This window comes from Equus caballus, chromosome 23 (assembly GCF_041296265.1).
Source record: "Equus caballus isolate H_3958 breed thoroughbred chromosome 23, TB-T2T, whole genome shotgun sequence".
NCBI classification, from domain to species: Eukaryota; Metazoa; Chordata; class Mammalia; order Perissodactyla; family Equidae; genus Equus; species Equus caballus.
In genome coordinates this window covers 27,340,589-27,357,775 of record NC_091706.1, presented here as the reverse complement: position 1 = coordinate 27,357,775, position 17,187 = coordinate 27,340,589, and the positions used below count along the sequence as shown (strand labels likewise).

Sequence of the window (17,187 nt, the reverse complement as noted above, 5' to 3'; positions counted from 1 at the left end):
CAGATGTTAGCTCAGGGCTAATCTTCCTCAAAAAAGAAAAAGAGGAAAAGGAAGCAGCAATGATTTTGTGAATATTCAATTTTCTGAAGATATGTTTCCTATATAAGTATGTTAATGATTTGCCCCCATTGAGAAATGGTTTTTAAAGGATTGTAAGGCATTACTCGCATTAGAATAGGAATATTAATTGATTTTCTGGCTCTCACTTTTTTTCAGGTCATAGAAAATGGAAGATTTGCAAAATATAAATATTTTACCCATGTCATGATAAATAAAACAGATATGTTAATGATAACCAAAAGGTAACTTTCTTTCTTTTTGTAATATAATTTGATAAGGGGTTGACTGACAGCCACTCGTGAAGTGAAGCACTTGTTATTCAGCTTTTCTCCCAGATAGTCACACTGATTCCTGCTTAACTCTGGTCCTCTTGCTCTGTAAGCCTCGTACTTAAAACTTTACGTAAATTCGTGTTTAGCTTTGTATGTGCATAAGCATAGCTGCAGAGCCACGCATAAACATAACTGTAAATTAATTTATTATTTCAACCAATTTGGACTGATACAGAAATTCCTATAAAACTATCCCCTTAAAGGTAGGCCAATACCATTCCTTTCCTTTCTTGAAAAAGTATACAATTTCAGGTTACCCTAGAAGTCAATGATCTTCTGGTGGTATCTGTTCATTAGAATAGCACTATTAATGAATAGAGATTGACTCACATAAGTTAGATAGACCATTGGAGATGGGTCAGGTTTTATGTGGTTACTCTCAGCCACAGCCAAATCCTCAAACAGACTTGTAGACAGTGGAGGAGTGCAAGCAAAAATACACAGTGGCATAGCCTCAGATGGGCAAGTTTTTGCAGGTGTCATTATTGTTAAACTGAGGAAAAGAATTAGCAAGTTTAGTATTAGGATGGAGATTTCTGCATGGCAGCGAATGAAAATGTGGCTCAGGGAGAGAGGTTATGGCTAAAGAGAGAGGAGCGGTCAGTAAACCCATGTGGTTTTGTTCACTGTTGTTATCACTTGCGTATAACAAGAACTATAAGCATCTTGTTAGTTCAAGTTGACCATTGAACTTAGCATTCATTTTTAATGTTTTTAATCCTAATAATTTGAATCTGAAATGTACAGCACTATCTTAATTTTCCTATTTAAACTCACACAGATTGGAAGGTATGCCTGTTAAAGTCAATGTTCATTCTGTCTCAGCTATCAGTCCCTTTTTTCCGCTTGCCAGAGGCAACCACTTGTGCTTGTTTCCTTTGTATCCTTGAAATATTCTGTGCCTATGTAAACATACACACATAGGTATTTTAATGTAAATGAGAACCCATTATACACACCATTCTGTACTTTGTTTTAAATTTTATTTAAGATCTATGTCTTGAAGATTATTCCATGTCAGCATATGGAGACTTTTCTTAATTTGAAAATGACTACCTAGTATTTACATCTAAGTTGTTTCTGAACTTTTATTATTACACACAATGCTTCAGCAGTCTTTTTATTGCATGGCAGTTTTCAATCACGTTTTTATTAACCCTCTCCCTCATTAACTAAAGGAAGGGTGATTTATCAGAATTAATAAACAAGGGTCAGTTACAAAGTTTTTTCATTTACAATATCTTACAACATTTTAAAAATTACCTTCTTTTCAACATATAGGAGAGCTCTTTAAATGAGGTCACCTAAACCTTGACAGGGTAAGGTTAGTGAGTTAGTTGTAGTTGATTGAAAGGTGACATTTATGCTTAGAATTTGCTTTTTTCCCCAAGTGTCGGATTTGAGGAGAAAGGATCTTGGAATCAGGAGAGGGAGGACTAGGTACCTGCTACAAGCTTAGCCTATCTTTGATCTTTCACATGGTTGAAGATGTACTGGAGGACCAGTACATTTGTTCCAACAGCCCCTATACTCCAAGATTGGTGAGAGAGGGGATCAGAGACAGAAGACTGAGGTGAGAGATGTGAATCCTCTTTAGCATTCTCTTCCATTCCAGCCAGCAGCCAGCTTTTTTTTTTAACTCAATCCCTTAACTTAAAGTATGTGTTACTTAAAGAAACCTCTTGTTGCATCCACAGTCGATGTTTAAACCAGAAGGAAGAACTGGGGGAGAAAGGCCTTTGAAGGAAGGATTAAATAGAATTTTTCTAAACAATGCATTTTCGTTTCTTGGTTTCTTCCCTCAAAAATGGCAAGGAAACAAGAATTAATTTTAAAAGCCTCTTTCTGATGTAGGTTGGTCAATATATTACATGGAGGCTTAGTAATAAAAGCATTTATTCTAAAGCATTAATTACATGAAAGTTCCCCAAAATATTGATTGATAATCGGTTCTGTAAATCTTTCCTATTTCTTATAAAGTGCCTTATATGTTTGACTTTATAAGTACTTTATTTTTTCCAATATAAGTATGTTGTGTTATAAATTTCTCGCTAAGCATTGCTTTTTCTGCACCCCACAAATTTTGTTATATTTTCATTCCCATTCAGTTCAAAATGTTTTCTAACTCCTTTGAGATTCTTTGATCTATGGATTATTTAGAAGTGTGCCAATTCCAAGCATTTGGAAATATTCTTATTGTCATTCTGTTACTGGTTTCTAGTTTAATTCCATTATGATTTGAGAACATACTTTATATGATATCAGTTCTTTTAAATTGGTTAAGATTTTTTATGACCCAGAATACAGTTTCTCTTGGTGGATGTCCTGTTTGCACTTGCGAAGTATCCTGCTATTATTATATTATGGATATAAGTGCTTCAATCTTTAAAGTGGATTCTTTTCTTTTCCCCCAGTGGTATATTGTTTGTAACAAAAGGAACATTTGGACAGCTTACATGTGAGTGGCAGTATAGTTTTGATGAGTTTACCAAAGAGCCATTCATTGTTCATGGAAGAAGATTGCGCATTGAAGCAAAGGTATATTGAATAGAGTTTTTTGAGAACTTGGAACTGAAAATAACGCATTGAAATAGTCCTCTTTACTTTTGTAATGTTTCCATCTCTTTTGTAATTGTTTCTTTGTCTTCGTATGTTTTCCTTTACACCTGCTGTCTTACTCAGGCTTAAAGCAAAGAAAGCTAGGCCAAGAAAAAATATGCTGCTTTTTGTGCTTTATGTGCTATTACATTGACAACAACGTTCCTGGGCCGTCATTTCATATTCAGTAACAGATCCCCACCTTCCCACTGCTGTCCAGGGCACTAAAATGAGAAAATCATTTGTATACCTCAGAATCCCTAGCAGTTCCCTACAGAATGTTTTTCCCTGAAAGTCTCTCAAAAAGACACTTGAAAAGTTCTCTCTTTCTAACAGCCAATTGTTGATAGTTCTTCCTCTTTTTATAGATAGTATCTTATATTCCCAATTCAATTCTAATCTTCCTGAAGGCAGAGACCATTTCTCATTCTGCTTTGAGTACTTAGCAGTTAGCACTGTGCCTGGTATTTGGATGTTGATATAAAATGCAGTGAATTGCTAGTCATTTGGTAAATCAACAGAGACTCAACATTTACTGTAAGTTGTAATGATTGTGCTGGGTATTATAGGTGATAGAAAGAAATACAAGATAATGTATTTGGCCTCGAGGTATTTGACCAAATAGCTATGTGTTGGACCACTTTGGCACTGGCTGTCTTGGTCAGAAATATTGTAAATGACTCAACCCAAGTAAGTCTCGTTCTTTGTTATTTTTGTTTTGTTTTGGTTTTGAGGGATTTAATTGGCTCACGTAACTGAAAAGTCTGAGTCTCTCTCTCGTAGCTTAGGTATGCTCAAATGATGTCATTAGCAGTTATTCTCCCTCCCTTCCTCTCCTCCTCCTTTCTCTCCTTCGCTGCCTTCATCTCTAGGTTCTGCTTTCTTCAGTGTTGGCCTCATTGTCAAGCAGACTGTCCTTTGGTGACACAATGGCCAGCAGGCATTGCAAGCTTGTATTCTACTAGCTCAGCAGAAGGAACTTCTCTCTGGGCCACCTTTGGTCACATGCTTATTCTTGAACCAGGCACTTTGGTCAGGGAGCGGGAATGGGCCACTGAGCCAGGTGAGGGTCAAGGGATCACCATGGATGCTACCAAGAAGGAAGAGTCAGTTCTGTCTGAAGTGTTTGGAGTGGGATAAGGTGAGAAATAGTTACCTAAAAGAGATTCAAACAGTTGTCACCAGAAGATGCATTGGACACACGCAGGCAGAAACAACAGATGTCGTCTGGGCTACTTGATTTCTTCCCCTTCCGCTTTTTCTTGAGACCTTGTATCAGCAATCATCCTTTTTTTTAAATAAAGGAATCTGATTTCTTCTTGAGTCTCTATTTGCATGGATATTTGAATTATTTATAGCAATTGTTAGATGAGTAAAACCTCCATATTGCTTCTTCTATAACTCTACCCATAGCTAATAGAGGTAAACACCACCCTTCTCAATAATCCCATTCTTTCTATTTGTCTCTCTGATGCTTAACATCCATCATTAGACAGTTCTCCCCAACAAACACTGAACAGAATACCAAAGGAGTGTAAAAAGTGGAGAATAATCATCTATGATCTAGGACCCACCCTGATTTCTTTGACTCTTCAACTACATTCTTATTGCATGACTAGTTAAAAATGTCAGAAGTTACATACATACACGCATACGTTCACACACCCCCATATAACATTTATGTGTATATATAAACACACACATATATATGCATTATTTTTAAGCTGAACTTATCATGATTCCATGGCCAGATATCAAGAACTATCTGAGAAATTGTTTGGAGGGAAAAACAGTGGCACTGCTCCCAACCAGTCTCCTTCCCATCCTCTGCATAAACCCTTTGTGGCTTTAGCAGTTGAAATCTCACCCGAAACTTTTTAATTTAGGATTAGTGATAATGGATATGTTAGAATTTAGTCTTTTTTTCCCATTTGTGTTTGATTCTTCTTGGTTCCCCATCCTTGGCTTTTTTTAAGGTATAGGATATGTGTAAGATGGATGCTTTAAGCACAGATTTATAAAACTGCATGGCATTTCTTTATCGTATTTCTACAGCTGGATTTTCATTTTAATGAAGTTACTTATTCTGTTTATAGGAACGAGTGAAGTCTGTATTCCACTCCAAAGAGTTTGGAAAAATAATTAACTTCAAGACCCCTGAGGATGCTAGGGTAAATATAATGAATCTTTTACTTAAACAGATAGCACCTTCTCATTTAAAAGTCATGTAAGTTGGGCTCTTTCTTAAGTCAGATAAATTGTGTTTGTTTTTAATTTTGTTTCTGTATTTTGGTAGTTTTAGTATATATAACTACATAATATTTCCCCAAAACTATTTTTCATTAGTTTGATTTCAACACACCTACTTGTTTTTCATATCAAATTGCTCCATCTTATTTAAATCCTAACTATAATACTTTGTGAAAAAGTCAACAAACAAAATAATTGTTTCATTCTAATGCTGATCTACCAGCTCTAGCGTTGTTGATTTCTCTACTATATAGCTATAGCAGTTTTTTTTTTAATTACCATAGCATGGCACAGGGCAAAAGGAGCCAAGCCTGGAGTCAGAAAATTTGGGTTTGAATATTGGTTCTGTTCCTTCTTGACTATAGGACTTTGGAGAAGTCAGTTAACCTCAGTTTCCTCAAAATGTGGATGATAGGAACTGAAAAGCACTATGCATACTATAGGATTATGGCAGTTACAAAGATGTCAACTGAGTATCCACCTCATTAATCACAACTAAGACACTATTCCTGATACTGAATTGTACTCACTGTGTCATAAAATGTATAATAAGAACACATTACTCCTTTACTGAATCCCTGGGCCTCCCACCCTCATACTACTCTCTGCTGTGGTCCTGGCTGGATGTAACATTTACCAGTCCACTTATCACATCTGGACCCCAAATCAGGAACCATGGACCATCTAGCTAGCATGTGCTGTGCAATCTTCTATCTAGACATTGTGATATAAGGCAGCACTGGCATACTAACAGTAGAAAACTGAAAGGGGGCATGGATAAGTTACAAATACAGAGGAGTACAGTAATGAGAGCTTCAATATGTGTGTTACCTGGAACCAGGGAGACAGAGTAAGACATGGTAATAGCATGACTTTCAGGCCATCTTCTTTCATGTTGCTGAAGGACATTACCACCTATTTCAGTTTCTCTGTAATATATTTTCCACTTAATCTCTGTCACCATGTTATTTTATCCCAGAAAGTTTGTTTTTGAACCTCCTGCTCCGCCAAAAACATGCTGAGAAGGATACTGAGCTCAGTTTTCTTTCTCTACTTATCTTAGAGCTGTTCCCACGAGGTTATTCTTAAGTTAAAGAAGCACAAATATCTCTGCTAAAGCTTTCCATAATGGGATAACCTCAGTATCATCGCCAGTGCTTTCATCTGTCATACAGTCCCAATGATAATAGACATTATTGGTAGAAAGGTTTGCATTATATTTTCATTTTATTTTTGTGATTTCAAATCCTTTCAGAATAGAACATATATAATGAGAGCCCTAAAATGCTGAAGAATGTTTCTGTGCTACTACTCACTGTAGAATTATACATAATTATTCCTGCGCAATCAGTAGAATCCTAGACAGGGAATCACAAATGTTTGTGATACTGAATTGGCATAACTTGAAACAAATTTTTCATAGATAATTTTCACACTATGCCAAAGTTATTCAGCCCAGCTGCCAAATTACCCTTCTCTCTCAGGATGGTTCATTTTACTTTTCTTATTCTGAAGATGAACATCTAAGTCCAAAGACCTTAGGAAAACATTATTCCTACTGTTAAATCAAACCCAGTACCATCATCCCTGCTAATGAGTGAGTTTTTAAGTGAGTGAATGATCTCTGATGCAGGATGAAGCTAATTATTGGCTATGAGTATATACCCAACTAATCTAGAGAGCCAACTTCTAGATTTCTGTTCGTTACCTTTTGAGTTTCATTGCAACTTCATTGAAGTAAACAAATGTTGGTTTGTTCCCCCACAACAGTGGATCCTCACAAAGCTAGAAGAAGCAAGAGAACCTTCCCCGAGGCTCTGACGGAAAACACTGCCTGAAGACACACAGCAATAAATCATTACGGCTTCCACCTTGTACCTTTCAAAACTTGTTTGGGAAGTATAGAACAGAAGTATTTCAAGTACTAAAAGAAAAATCAGTTAGAATCAGGTAAAACAGCTATGTGATTAAAATATTTCAACTCCTGGGGATCCATTTGGTTTTGTAACTTGAATCATGCATCTGGTTAAAATTCCAATTACTTTATAAAAGAAACATTTCTTTCATAAATCTTAAATATTTGCCCTAGGTGATTCTCTGCAATGATAGAGAGGTTGCCCATATTTAGCCTCCACATGGAGCTAAGTTTAATGTTCCTCGTTCACATTTTAAACTTCTGTCATGTTTACTTCAAACTTCCTGAATGAGTGACAGATAAATCATCAAATCAGACATTGCCTCAGTGGTATCAAGAGAACTTCAGTGGTGGTTTCTTTAGAAACATGAAGTTCTTTTTACAAATAAATATTTTGGTATTATTTTCCTTATTTTTTTAATAAAGGATAGGTTTTAATTATACTTCAAATGCATAGCATGACTATGAAAAACAGACTTTTTTATATAATATAATGCAGATTGAATAATACTCCTTCAAGCCTCATCTTAAAAAAGACTTGAAGAAATGAGCATCATACCCAAAAATGGAAAGCCCCGTTCAGAACTTTGAAGCCTTAGAAATAGTTCCTCAAGCCAATTCCAGGGGTTCTACTTGGTTTACCCAAGTCATATTTTTAATAGATTGCTGACTTTAAAGAAAATTCCTGAAGCCTTAACAATACCAACTTTCCATTCACTGGTAATATGAAATAAACAAAATTCCCACCATGTTAGATACAAGGTATGCTTCTGAAGAGACACCCCTCTCACAAGTAAATGTGTGTACCCTAAAATCTAACCCAGTAACCTGTCCTGTTGGCAGTAGATTGAGAATTGCTGGTTTGCTTTCTCGACAGTTATTCAAGTGAGAATCACTCTTTTAAATGTATAGCTCATCAAAACAAAAATCATGGTTTGCACATTAGTAAAAATAAGGTCATGGGGTTTTTTTTCTTGGTTTTTGTCCAAGATCCTTGTACCTTAATGTTAATGAACTTTTTCAAGTGAAAAGGGGTGAATATATGATTGTGAACGATGAAGAGAATGATGCAATGTCTCATTTAGTTATTGAATAATAGAGTGTTTGATGCATGTTGTATGTGCCGCCAAATTATTATAAACTGTTTTTGGAATTGGAGACTGTATAGTCATTGGTTGTGAAATTCTCAAACCCTTGCTTTGTTGTAAAAGCTAAAATAAACAGCATGCCAGACTGTAACTGTATTTCTTCCTGACCAAATCCTTCTACTAAATACTGTTGATTTTCCTGATTATAAAAACTTTGCTTATTATCAATTGTTTCCCCCAGAATGTTTTTTCTTTGCTGAGCATAAATCGTATCAAAAGATGACAAGTTTCAAATCACATGATAGTGCGTGCTCTTATGATGACCTTTGTTCAAAGTAACATACACATTTTCTCTGTTGTTGAGCTCCTCCAATTTTGCCTACGTTAGAATTAAACCTAAGAGTAGAGTAGTCAGAAAAGTTGCATCAGATTGTCTTTATCTGAAATGTTGCTTTACTGGAGTTCCACTCGATGCCTTTAGCCAAGTACCTCATTACCTACTCCAATTTCATGATTTCATTCTCAGAAAAAATACAGACCCATAACTCCGTGAGTGTCCTGTAGTAAGGAAAAGCCTAAACGAGGAATCCTAGAAATTCTTCTGGCATCCTCTGGAACCAGCAGGAGTGGGTCTTGTAACTAGTACACATGCAAAGCCAGGATGCCTGTCCTCCTGTTCCCTTACCAGTAGCAACCTAGAAATAGATTTTCTTCTTTCTCTACCAGTCACCTGCCCATCAACACCTCCCATCACTTTCTCTGTTTCTAGAGTAAAAACACCCACAATTGCAAGAGCCGCGGTTTATCAGTTGTCTTAGAAGATTGTCTTCATCTAAACAAAGAACATCAGTAGATCACTAGATAATGTCAGTCTTTAGCATAACATTTTACAATTTACAATTACGTGTTTGATTCTATATTCTTTTTTTTCTTGAATATTAGAGAGTCCATAATCTTACTGTATTTGAAAACAATCTGCTCTGAATTAACTACACTTAATGGCTCTCTGCCTGAGAACTTTCAACTTGTCTTAGTTGTTTGGTTGTTGCTACAGAATGAGGTCCTGAGCACCGTGTCCACTCTTTGTTTTATTTGTTAGCTGTAGCCCCAGGCCCTTAATTCTAACACAGCATGTATTCTGGCCCATGATCATTGCGTGAAGCCTAAGGCAGAGTGTCCGTTCTCTGCCAACTCTCCTCCAGAAAACTGTGGTCATTAGAAATGGCAGCATTGATTTCTGATACAGAAAGAACCTTGTGATTTCTTCCCATTTGCAAAATACTGTCTGAAGCAAAGAGTATGTACCTTTCTCCAGGGACTTCCTGATTACAGGGTATGTATTAGCTTCTCCCCGAGTGTTGGCAGACCTTGGGGTTTTTCCCAGACTCAGTTTAGTTCAGCCGAGTTATTTTCTGATCCCTAAATAATTATTTCCAGCTGTAGGCTGTTCTTCCCTGGCCCTCTCTCCTGCATAGCCCTTACCCATCCCAAAACTATCCTGTGGCCTCCAAATAAATAAGAAATTTTTCTTTAATTTATATTGTCTTTCCTATCATAATTCTCTCTCTCATTGCTTTTGATGATAGTAGTAGTAATATTATCCCAGTGAATATATATGTACCTAGCTCATGTCTTAGAAATAGACCACAAAGCAGTATCCTATTCCTTTCTGGTGTTAAAGATTCTGCTCAGTGCTGAATTTTCTGCACCTTAGTTATCCAGTCATCAATTGCCTGTATTAGTTGATCCTTCAGGCCAAACCAAGGTCCCAGTATTAAAAAGATTTGGACAAGGTGCTGGGTTACTTTGCCTATAGGACTGAAAGTGTGTGCTGAATACACTAAAGGTGGAAGTAGCTATTTTGGACTAGGTGTTTTCATACTCCAGCCCACACAATTCAGAGAAATCAGTTTGGGTGCCAGGGCCATTGCACAGACAGTGTTTTTCAAACTGTAGGTCTTAACCCATTAGTGGGCCATGAAATCAATTTAACAACTCAAGACCAGCATATTTTAAAAGTGGAATAGAAAAGAAGATGAGAGCATTGCATGTAACAAGGTTAAATATCGTTTCCTGAAATATTGTTTCAGTTGAATACTTTATATACTGTGTGTACTGGGTCACAATATAAAATGTGATTTCCTATTACGAATTGCCGTTTTTTAAAACAAAAGCCTTGAAAGCCACTGCTGTAGGAAGCGTGGGCCATCCAGTGACTGTTGCAACAATCTGAATCGAGTTGGAGCCTGATCTTAGATGAGGAGCAGCACACCCACAGTGTAGAGAGTCTTCAGATTATGAGGACTGTCTTTTTCTTTAGCGTGAGAAAACAGGATAGCTCTTGTTTGGGTTTATAAAATGTTTTCCTTTCCTAGTGTGTGCCAGATAGCTCAGATACCTGTGTATCAGGTCCCACTGATGCCAGCTATCACTGGGACCAGAAAAAACAGAAAAATTAGATCCACAAACAGCACCCAAAAAAGGCCACAGGATATCATTTAACTAGGTATATATAGTTCAACCTCTCTCCTACTAATAAGCATTTTACTAGGATTGGGGACAGAAATACTCCTTTTACGTAAATTGCATTTGCTCCATCTACCTTCTGTCTGATTCATCGTTCAGATGTCAAAGGCGCTTACAAATAGGGAGCTTATACATAGGTCATATTCTTGTAGGGCCAAAATACTTATTCTCTGGAGGGTGCTATACAAATGTCAGTGCAGTTTAGCTTAAAATAATTGAATTTCTTCATTCCTATAGGTTTCAAGTAAGAAATGTAGATAACCTGCATTCCTTATGCAAGATTCAATACAAAATTTATTCAATTTGATTATCTCTGGTGCTACCCAGTATCACTTACAGCCCCTTTACATACTCTGAAAGGGAACTTTTCACCCTCCTACCCAATTCTTTGAAATATACTTTTGAAATTATACCTTACTGCTAATGCTAACCTAGTCAAGTTAGCATGAACCAGTCAAAATCTGTATGATTCTTGTAATCTGTGTTTTTGATCATTGGCTGATACCGCTATTCATGCAGCCTTTTTGTCATGCTGCTTTTCCTTCTGCCACACTTGGTCTAAAATAGGACTTGTTTCAGGGCTATCCTGAACTCAGGCCAGCACGTGGACTGAGAAGATGCTGGATCCTACCCTCTTACAAACCTCCTTCATGCTTCCTTCATGGAAATCTTTTTTTACTTTATTACCTCTTTTGTAAAATAAATCATTCCATGGCATTTTTTTTAAAGTTTTGCTTTAGGATTATGGATTAGTTCTTCTTTTTTAAAAACATTATGGCATTTTCCAAAAAAAAAAAAAATTGATAATATTTGGTTACCCAAAGAGCTACCTAAGAAATGTAACCTCAAATTTTATAGGTTGATAGGAGTGTATTTTTGAAGCTTTTATTACTTTATACAAATACAAGTTAATTTGTATTATAATTTAACACTTGCTATGATAGCTATCTGTCAACCTGAAAATTCCTGTCTTGACTGAGCACCATTCCTTTAGTCTTACTCTGATAGCTTTGTGTTTCTTCTAATGAAGTCCTTGTAACAAGAAACCCTGTAAGATTCATATAATACAAAGTCTAATAATCATAAGTGTACTTAAAATGGAACATGTTGGAAAACCACAACATTACATATTATGCCATCATGCCACCAGTGTTCCGTTGGCTAGCCAAAAGTTCCCAGTTTGGGGGCTGAAAGACATTCAAATAAAAATGTAAATTACATTGGAATGTTCTCAATGTCGATAGTTTTATACCCATACTCACAAACTATTAGGAATTGTGTCTGGGACTTGTTGCAGGGTCAGATAGATCATTATAAACTTAAAAATTATCACCTCTATGTGAATATGTGTATTACATATAAAAATGAATTTTTCAGGGAATGTGCACTTTAAAAATACTAATTTTTGTATTGACTAACTAGTCTGTGCTTCTTTGGAATGCTTATTCTTTGGTAAAAATATGGTCATTGATGATAATTAGTTTTTTAAATATCTATTTCTGCATTGCTGCAATATTTCCTTCACATTTGGGTTCCTTATACCTCTTATGTGGGCTCCTGGCCCAGTTGCCTGTTATACAGTCTCTGCCTTGGTTTTGTGTATTCTGATAATTTATAAACACAAATATTTACCATGAAGTTCTTCTTGAAATTGACCTTACTCTTTTTTTTTTCCTTAAAGTTGGTTGGCCATGCTCACAAATGACTAACTGTTTATAACCAATAATTATTTCTTGCTATTGGTAGAATTAGGTTACTTGGTAAGATGACTGCCCAGTTTAACTATGTATACCTTTTTCAAATAAATTGAGTCAAATAAAGATTTCTGATCTTCAGTCTGCCTCTGTTTTTAGTTGCTGGATAGAACTAGAAACATTTGCAATAAGTCTTCTTCCCCTATCTAAACTCTCCCTTCTGTGGGGCCTACATAAATGTGGATAACTAGCAGATTGCCCAAGGTCCTGATTTTTCATTCAAACCCGACAACTTTCCAGCCCGGCATGATCATTGCTGACTAAAAGCTTGAGTGATAATACTTAGTAAATTCTTAAGCACCCAGACTGTGCCTCTCAACTTCAGAAAACTTCAGATGGCTCATTTGCTCAGTAAGTAAGGAGCATATTTTGGGAGAAAGGCTAGGAGAGAATTTTCTACTTGCAGAATCAATATTGGCAGAGGTAAATAGTTCACCTCTGATATGATGAGTTCAGCCTTTCCATGACTTAAGAAAATACTTTAGGGGCCAGCCCGGTGGCGCAGTGGTTAAGTTTGCACATTCGGCTTCTCGGCGGCCTGGGGTTCGCTGGTTCGGATCCTGGGTGCGGACATGGCACTGGTTGGCAAAAGCCATGCTGTGGTAGGCGTCCCACATAGAAAGTAGAGGAAGATGGGCACAGATGTTAGCTCAGGGCCAGTCTTCCTCAGAAAAAAGAGGAGGATTGGCAGTAGTGAGCTCAGGGCTAATCTTCCTCAAAAAAAAAAAAAGAAAATATAATTACCACCTTTTGTTAATGATTTATTTCACAGCCCTTCTGCAACTCACAGTGATTGAAAGCTTTCATTTTCTTGTATGCTTTGTCAGCAAAAGGTAAATTAAAAATAACTCAATGCTAGAACAGTACTTAAAATGAAAAACAAAATTCCACATTGTTTAATTTCCTTGCTGACTGACTCTCTTGAGCCCTTTTCTTAGGTTAATTGGGTAGTTAGAAGCAGTTCATGACCTTTAGTGCCTGGTGCCCCCTGCCCCAGGTTGTCTTGCTTTTTGTATGTTTCTAGATATCCTAAAAAGCTACTTCCCCATCTCTTTGTTCTCTTGTACAAAATTGCCTTGATGATTCCTGGACCTGTACTCTTCCAGATAAATTTTAACATCAATTTGTTAGGTTCCACAAAACCTGTTGCTTTTGCATTCATTTCTTGAGTGAAGGTTGGTTTTTAAAGCTTAATGTTGCTATGGTAGAATCACTAGCTATAAGCACAATTCCTGTCTTTTCCAGCATTGATGCTCTTCTTTACTAGCTCAACACTTGGAAGTGTGGCAACAAAATGAGAACCTGACCGACTAGCTGATAGAAAGGCTTAGTGATTTTAGGAATGCTGACACATAGTTCCATAACATATGTAACTAACCTGGGTACATTTTGTAGACTGACTGGAGATAAGACATATCACACTTTAAACCCTAAGTGATGTGCGTGTGTGTGTATTTGTACGTGCATGTGTGTGCACACCTTCCAATAAAAAACAAACAAAACCATTCTATGTCTATAGTTTGAAGCACTCTGCACTTCCCAGGTGATTCTGCTTCTGCTTTACTGAGCCAGCTACTAAGGGAACGCCAACATATCATGATGGATACAGACTTGCCTCAAAATGGAGGCTGAAGGGGAACAGAATATGCCATCCCTAAATATGCCTCTGGCATAAAGATTTTGAGCTGATAATTATTAAGAAACAGTAGACACAAGAAAAGCTCTGAAAATTTGACAGGGAAGTTAGTTACCCTTTTGTGAGGGAAATTTACATTTAGAAGAGAAATCTCTATTTCTAAGGCTGTCTCCCTCTCTGTGCCAGGAAGAGAAGGATGACTATAAATCACAAGAAAGTCTTATCAATGGAGAAGGTGCCCAACTTACATCTATATAACAACCTTACCCTTGTTTACTGTACTTTTCCTGGTAACCTCCCAAGACTGGCCTTCCTCACCTCCAAACGTCTTTCTTGTGTCTTTAGCTGAAGGTGGTATTTAAGGTGATGGCTTGGGCCATTTTGGAGAGTTACTCAGTTTTCCTGGGTCTCTCTCGTGTATACAGGAGGTATGCATGTCATTAAACCATTTGTTTTTCTCCTGTTAATCTGTCTTTTATTACAGAGTGGATCTCAGCCAAGACCCTAGAAGGGGAGAGGGAAAATTATTTTTCCTTCCCTGCAGTTTGGCAACCCATAATGGGACCTCCTGAGACACTATACTCAGGCCATGGAGCCTACAGTAGATCCTGGAAAACTGGCAGAAGCTGGCAAAGGGTAAGAATTCTTACCGAAGTCAGCTCTCCCAGATCTCTGTCTGTAGTGCCTAGTCGAGAGAGGAGGGGAAAATTTCACCTTGTCCCTTCCTTCCCAAAAAGATTAGCAGGAGAAAATGTTTGTGTGAATTAGTTCCTTGGGGATAGACGTGCTGGTGTGGATTTTTGATATGAGTACTCTTGTTTTTCTATTGATCTCTTTCTTCCCAGAGATGGTCATCATTTTCTGTTGTCTGTCTTTTGTGTCATTTGTCACAAGGAAGAGAGCCATAGGCCAGATGAGGTTTTCATCTTGTTCCATGTCTTGAGAGCTTCACTTTTTGACCACTAGGAGTACTCTCTGCTCTCCACCAGCCAGAAGATGCAAGTATTGGCTTGTATCTGGCAGCCAGCAGAATAGGCTGGGGATCTAAGACATGGAGGGACAAGCAGCATTCTCTTTGTCCCACTGTGCCAGCTCTCAGGGCAGTTTATCTTAAGGGCGTCCCAGTCTATAAGGGGCCTTTGTCGTCTCATTAGTGCTGGAAAAGTCCCATTCCAGTAGCACCTGCCTGGAGTCACAGATTAGCAGGTCTGTGACTGGAGGTGTTTCATGTTCTTCTTGGAAACTGGAGATACCGTTTTCACTGCTGCATCCTCACCACCTGTAACAAAAACGGTCTTTGTTTTCTTAGGCTAACTCTGGAAGTGAACTTTCTGGATCTTGTGAGTGCTGCATCTTTTTGCAGCCTCTTGGAGGATGCCTCTTGTTTCCATGGTTAAGCCATAAAAAGGCTTATTGGTTTGACTCACTATTGAGATTATTATACCATTGAAGATCCTATTAATCAATTGTCAGGTGATGGATCCTTTAAACTGTGAAAACTTCTCTATTTGAAAAAAAAAATGTTAGAGATGTCTCATTCTAAACAATTGTCTTATTGGTACTTATGGAATGATCAAATTGAAAAGAGGACATGGAGGAGTATGGCATCTAGCCTTAGAGACTTTCTGAACAAGGTGAAATTACAAAGCCCTTTTAACCTTCACTTTCAGAAGACCCTACCGGATTTAGAGAGGAGTTAAAAAGATCAGTGGACATTCACAACCCCGCTCACAGGGACCTTGATTAGCTGCTCAGGGGTGTTCTTCCCACCCATGATTATACTGTAGTTATCAGACAAGCCAGATGGCCCCCTAGGGAAAACCCCCCTCACTGAGGAAACAGATGACAAGAATTCCTCCCAGGCCCTCCTGCAAATAATCAGGAAATGGATCAGCTGGAGGCCCATCTGCTAGAATGAGTAGTAGAGGCTTTTCCCCCTAAAGTGAATTGGTCCAAGGTTGAATTGTACACTCAAAAAGGGGAGCATTCCAAGCGTTTTGTTGACTGCTTTATACAGACTTTATGAAGGCATACAGCATTAAACCCATGAAGCTCCAGAACACAAGATTCTTTTGGTTTCCATCTTAGTTGGAATGAAAGTATTCTCCCTGATAGAAAGAGGCAAATTAAACATAATGTAATTGGAGGGGTGGGTCAGCCCCACGATATCATTCAGGCTCACCCAATTCTTTGAGGAATTAGAAACAATTGTCTTTGCCTTATAAATCTTTACAAAACTAGAAATGCAGCTCTAGAAGCAATACAAAGTCCACCTGTCCTCACCAATCCCAAAACCTTCCCTCTTTATCTCAAAATGCTTGTAGCATATTGATATTGTAAAGGATTGGGACATTACACAGATTGTCCTGTACTAATGAAAAGGAAAAATTTAAATGGTAATTACCCTAGACCTCTGATAATAGGAAAATATATCCCAAAACTCCTTGAAGAAAACTTGGATATTTTTTCCTGTGCCTTTGAGATGTAAATTTTCTACCCCCATCTTCTCTAGCCCCTGAGAGCCATCTCTTTGAAATGCAAACATTAGGGAGATGATTCTCATCAGAAGGAAAAAATTGGAGCTATTTGGAAATTGAGCAGAAGAAAAGAAACCTTGTGTCTTCTCCACAAATATTGGTAAAAAAGCTTTAGCCATCTGAGTAGGTGAACTTAACTTATTCCATCTGCCAGAAACAAAATTTGGATCCAACTCTTCTTTATAAACTAGTGAGTTTGGTATTATTGCACCTAATTCATGTCTAAAATTTTATAACGCTAGCTATAAAGTATCTGTTTGCATTTGTCTGTATGTTTATGATGTCTATATGTGTCTGTTGTAGATGAATGATACTTTTTTACCTCCAGATGGTATTGCCAAAATTAATGTGTAAAAGGGTTCTATTCAGTTGGCTCAAAAATAAGCACTTAACAGTATGACTGTATATGAAGTAAGTATTTCTAGACTCTCTGAAATATGGAAACAAATCCAAATGTTTTCCAAGTTCACACGATCTGGGAAAATCAGTAA

General features: G+C 37.4%; 1 protein-coding gene across 7 annotated transcripts in view; it reads left to right on the top strand.

The window, feature by feature from the left end:
- The window catches only part of VPS13A (vacuolar protein sorting 13 homolog A), a 233,962-nt gene extending 225,491 nt beyond the window's left edge, over positions 1-8,471 (top strand). For 4 of the 7 annotated variants that reach the window (XR_011431384.1, XM_023627180.2, XM_070248443.1 and 1 more), the window contains 4 exons: positions 217-302; positions 2,807-2,930; positions 5,087-5,161; positions 7,011-8,471. Coding sequence is in view for 3 of the 7 variants with exons in the window: in XM_023627180.2 (XP_023482948.2) it covers positions 217-302; positions 2,807-2,930; positions 5,087-5,161; positions 7,011-7,061 (336 nt within the window). In the remaining 4 variants the exon portion in view is untranslated. The remainder of the gene's footprint in view (positions 1-216; positions 303-2,806; positions 2,931-5,086; positions 5,162-7,010) is intronic. The other 3 variants (XR_011431387.1, XR_011431386.1, XR_011431385.1) reach the window with 1 other exon arrangement.
- Positions 8,472-17,187: the final 8,716 nt, after the last annotated feature.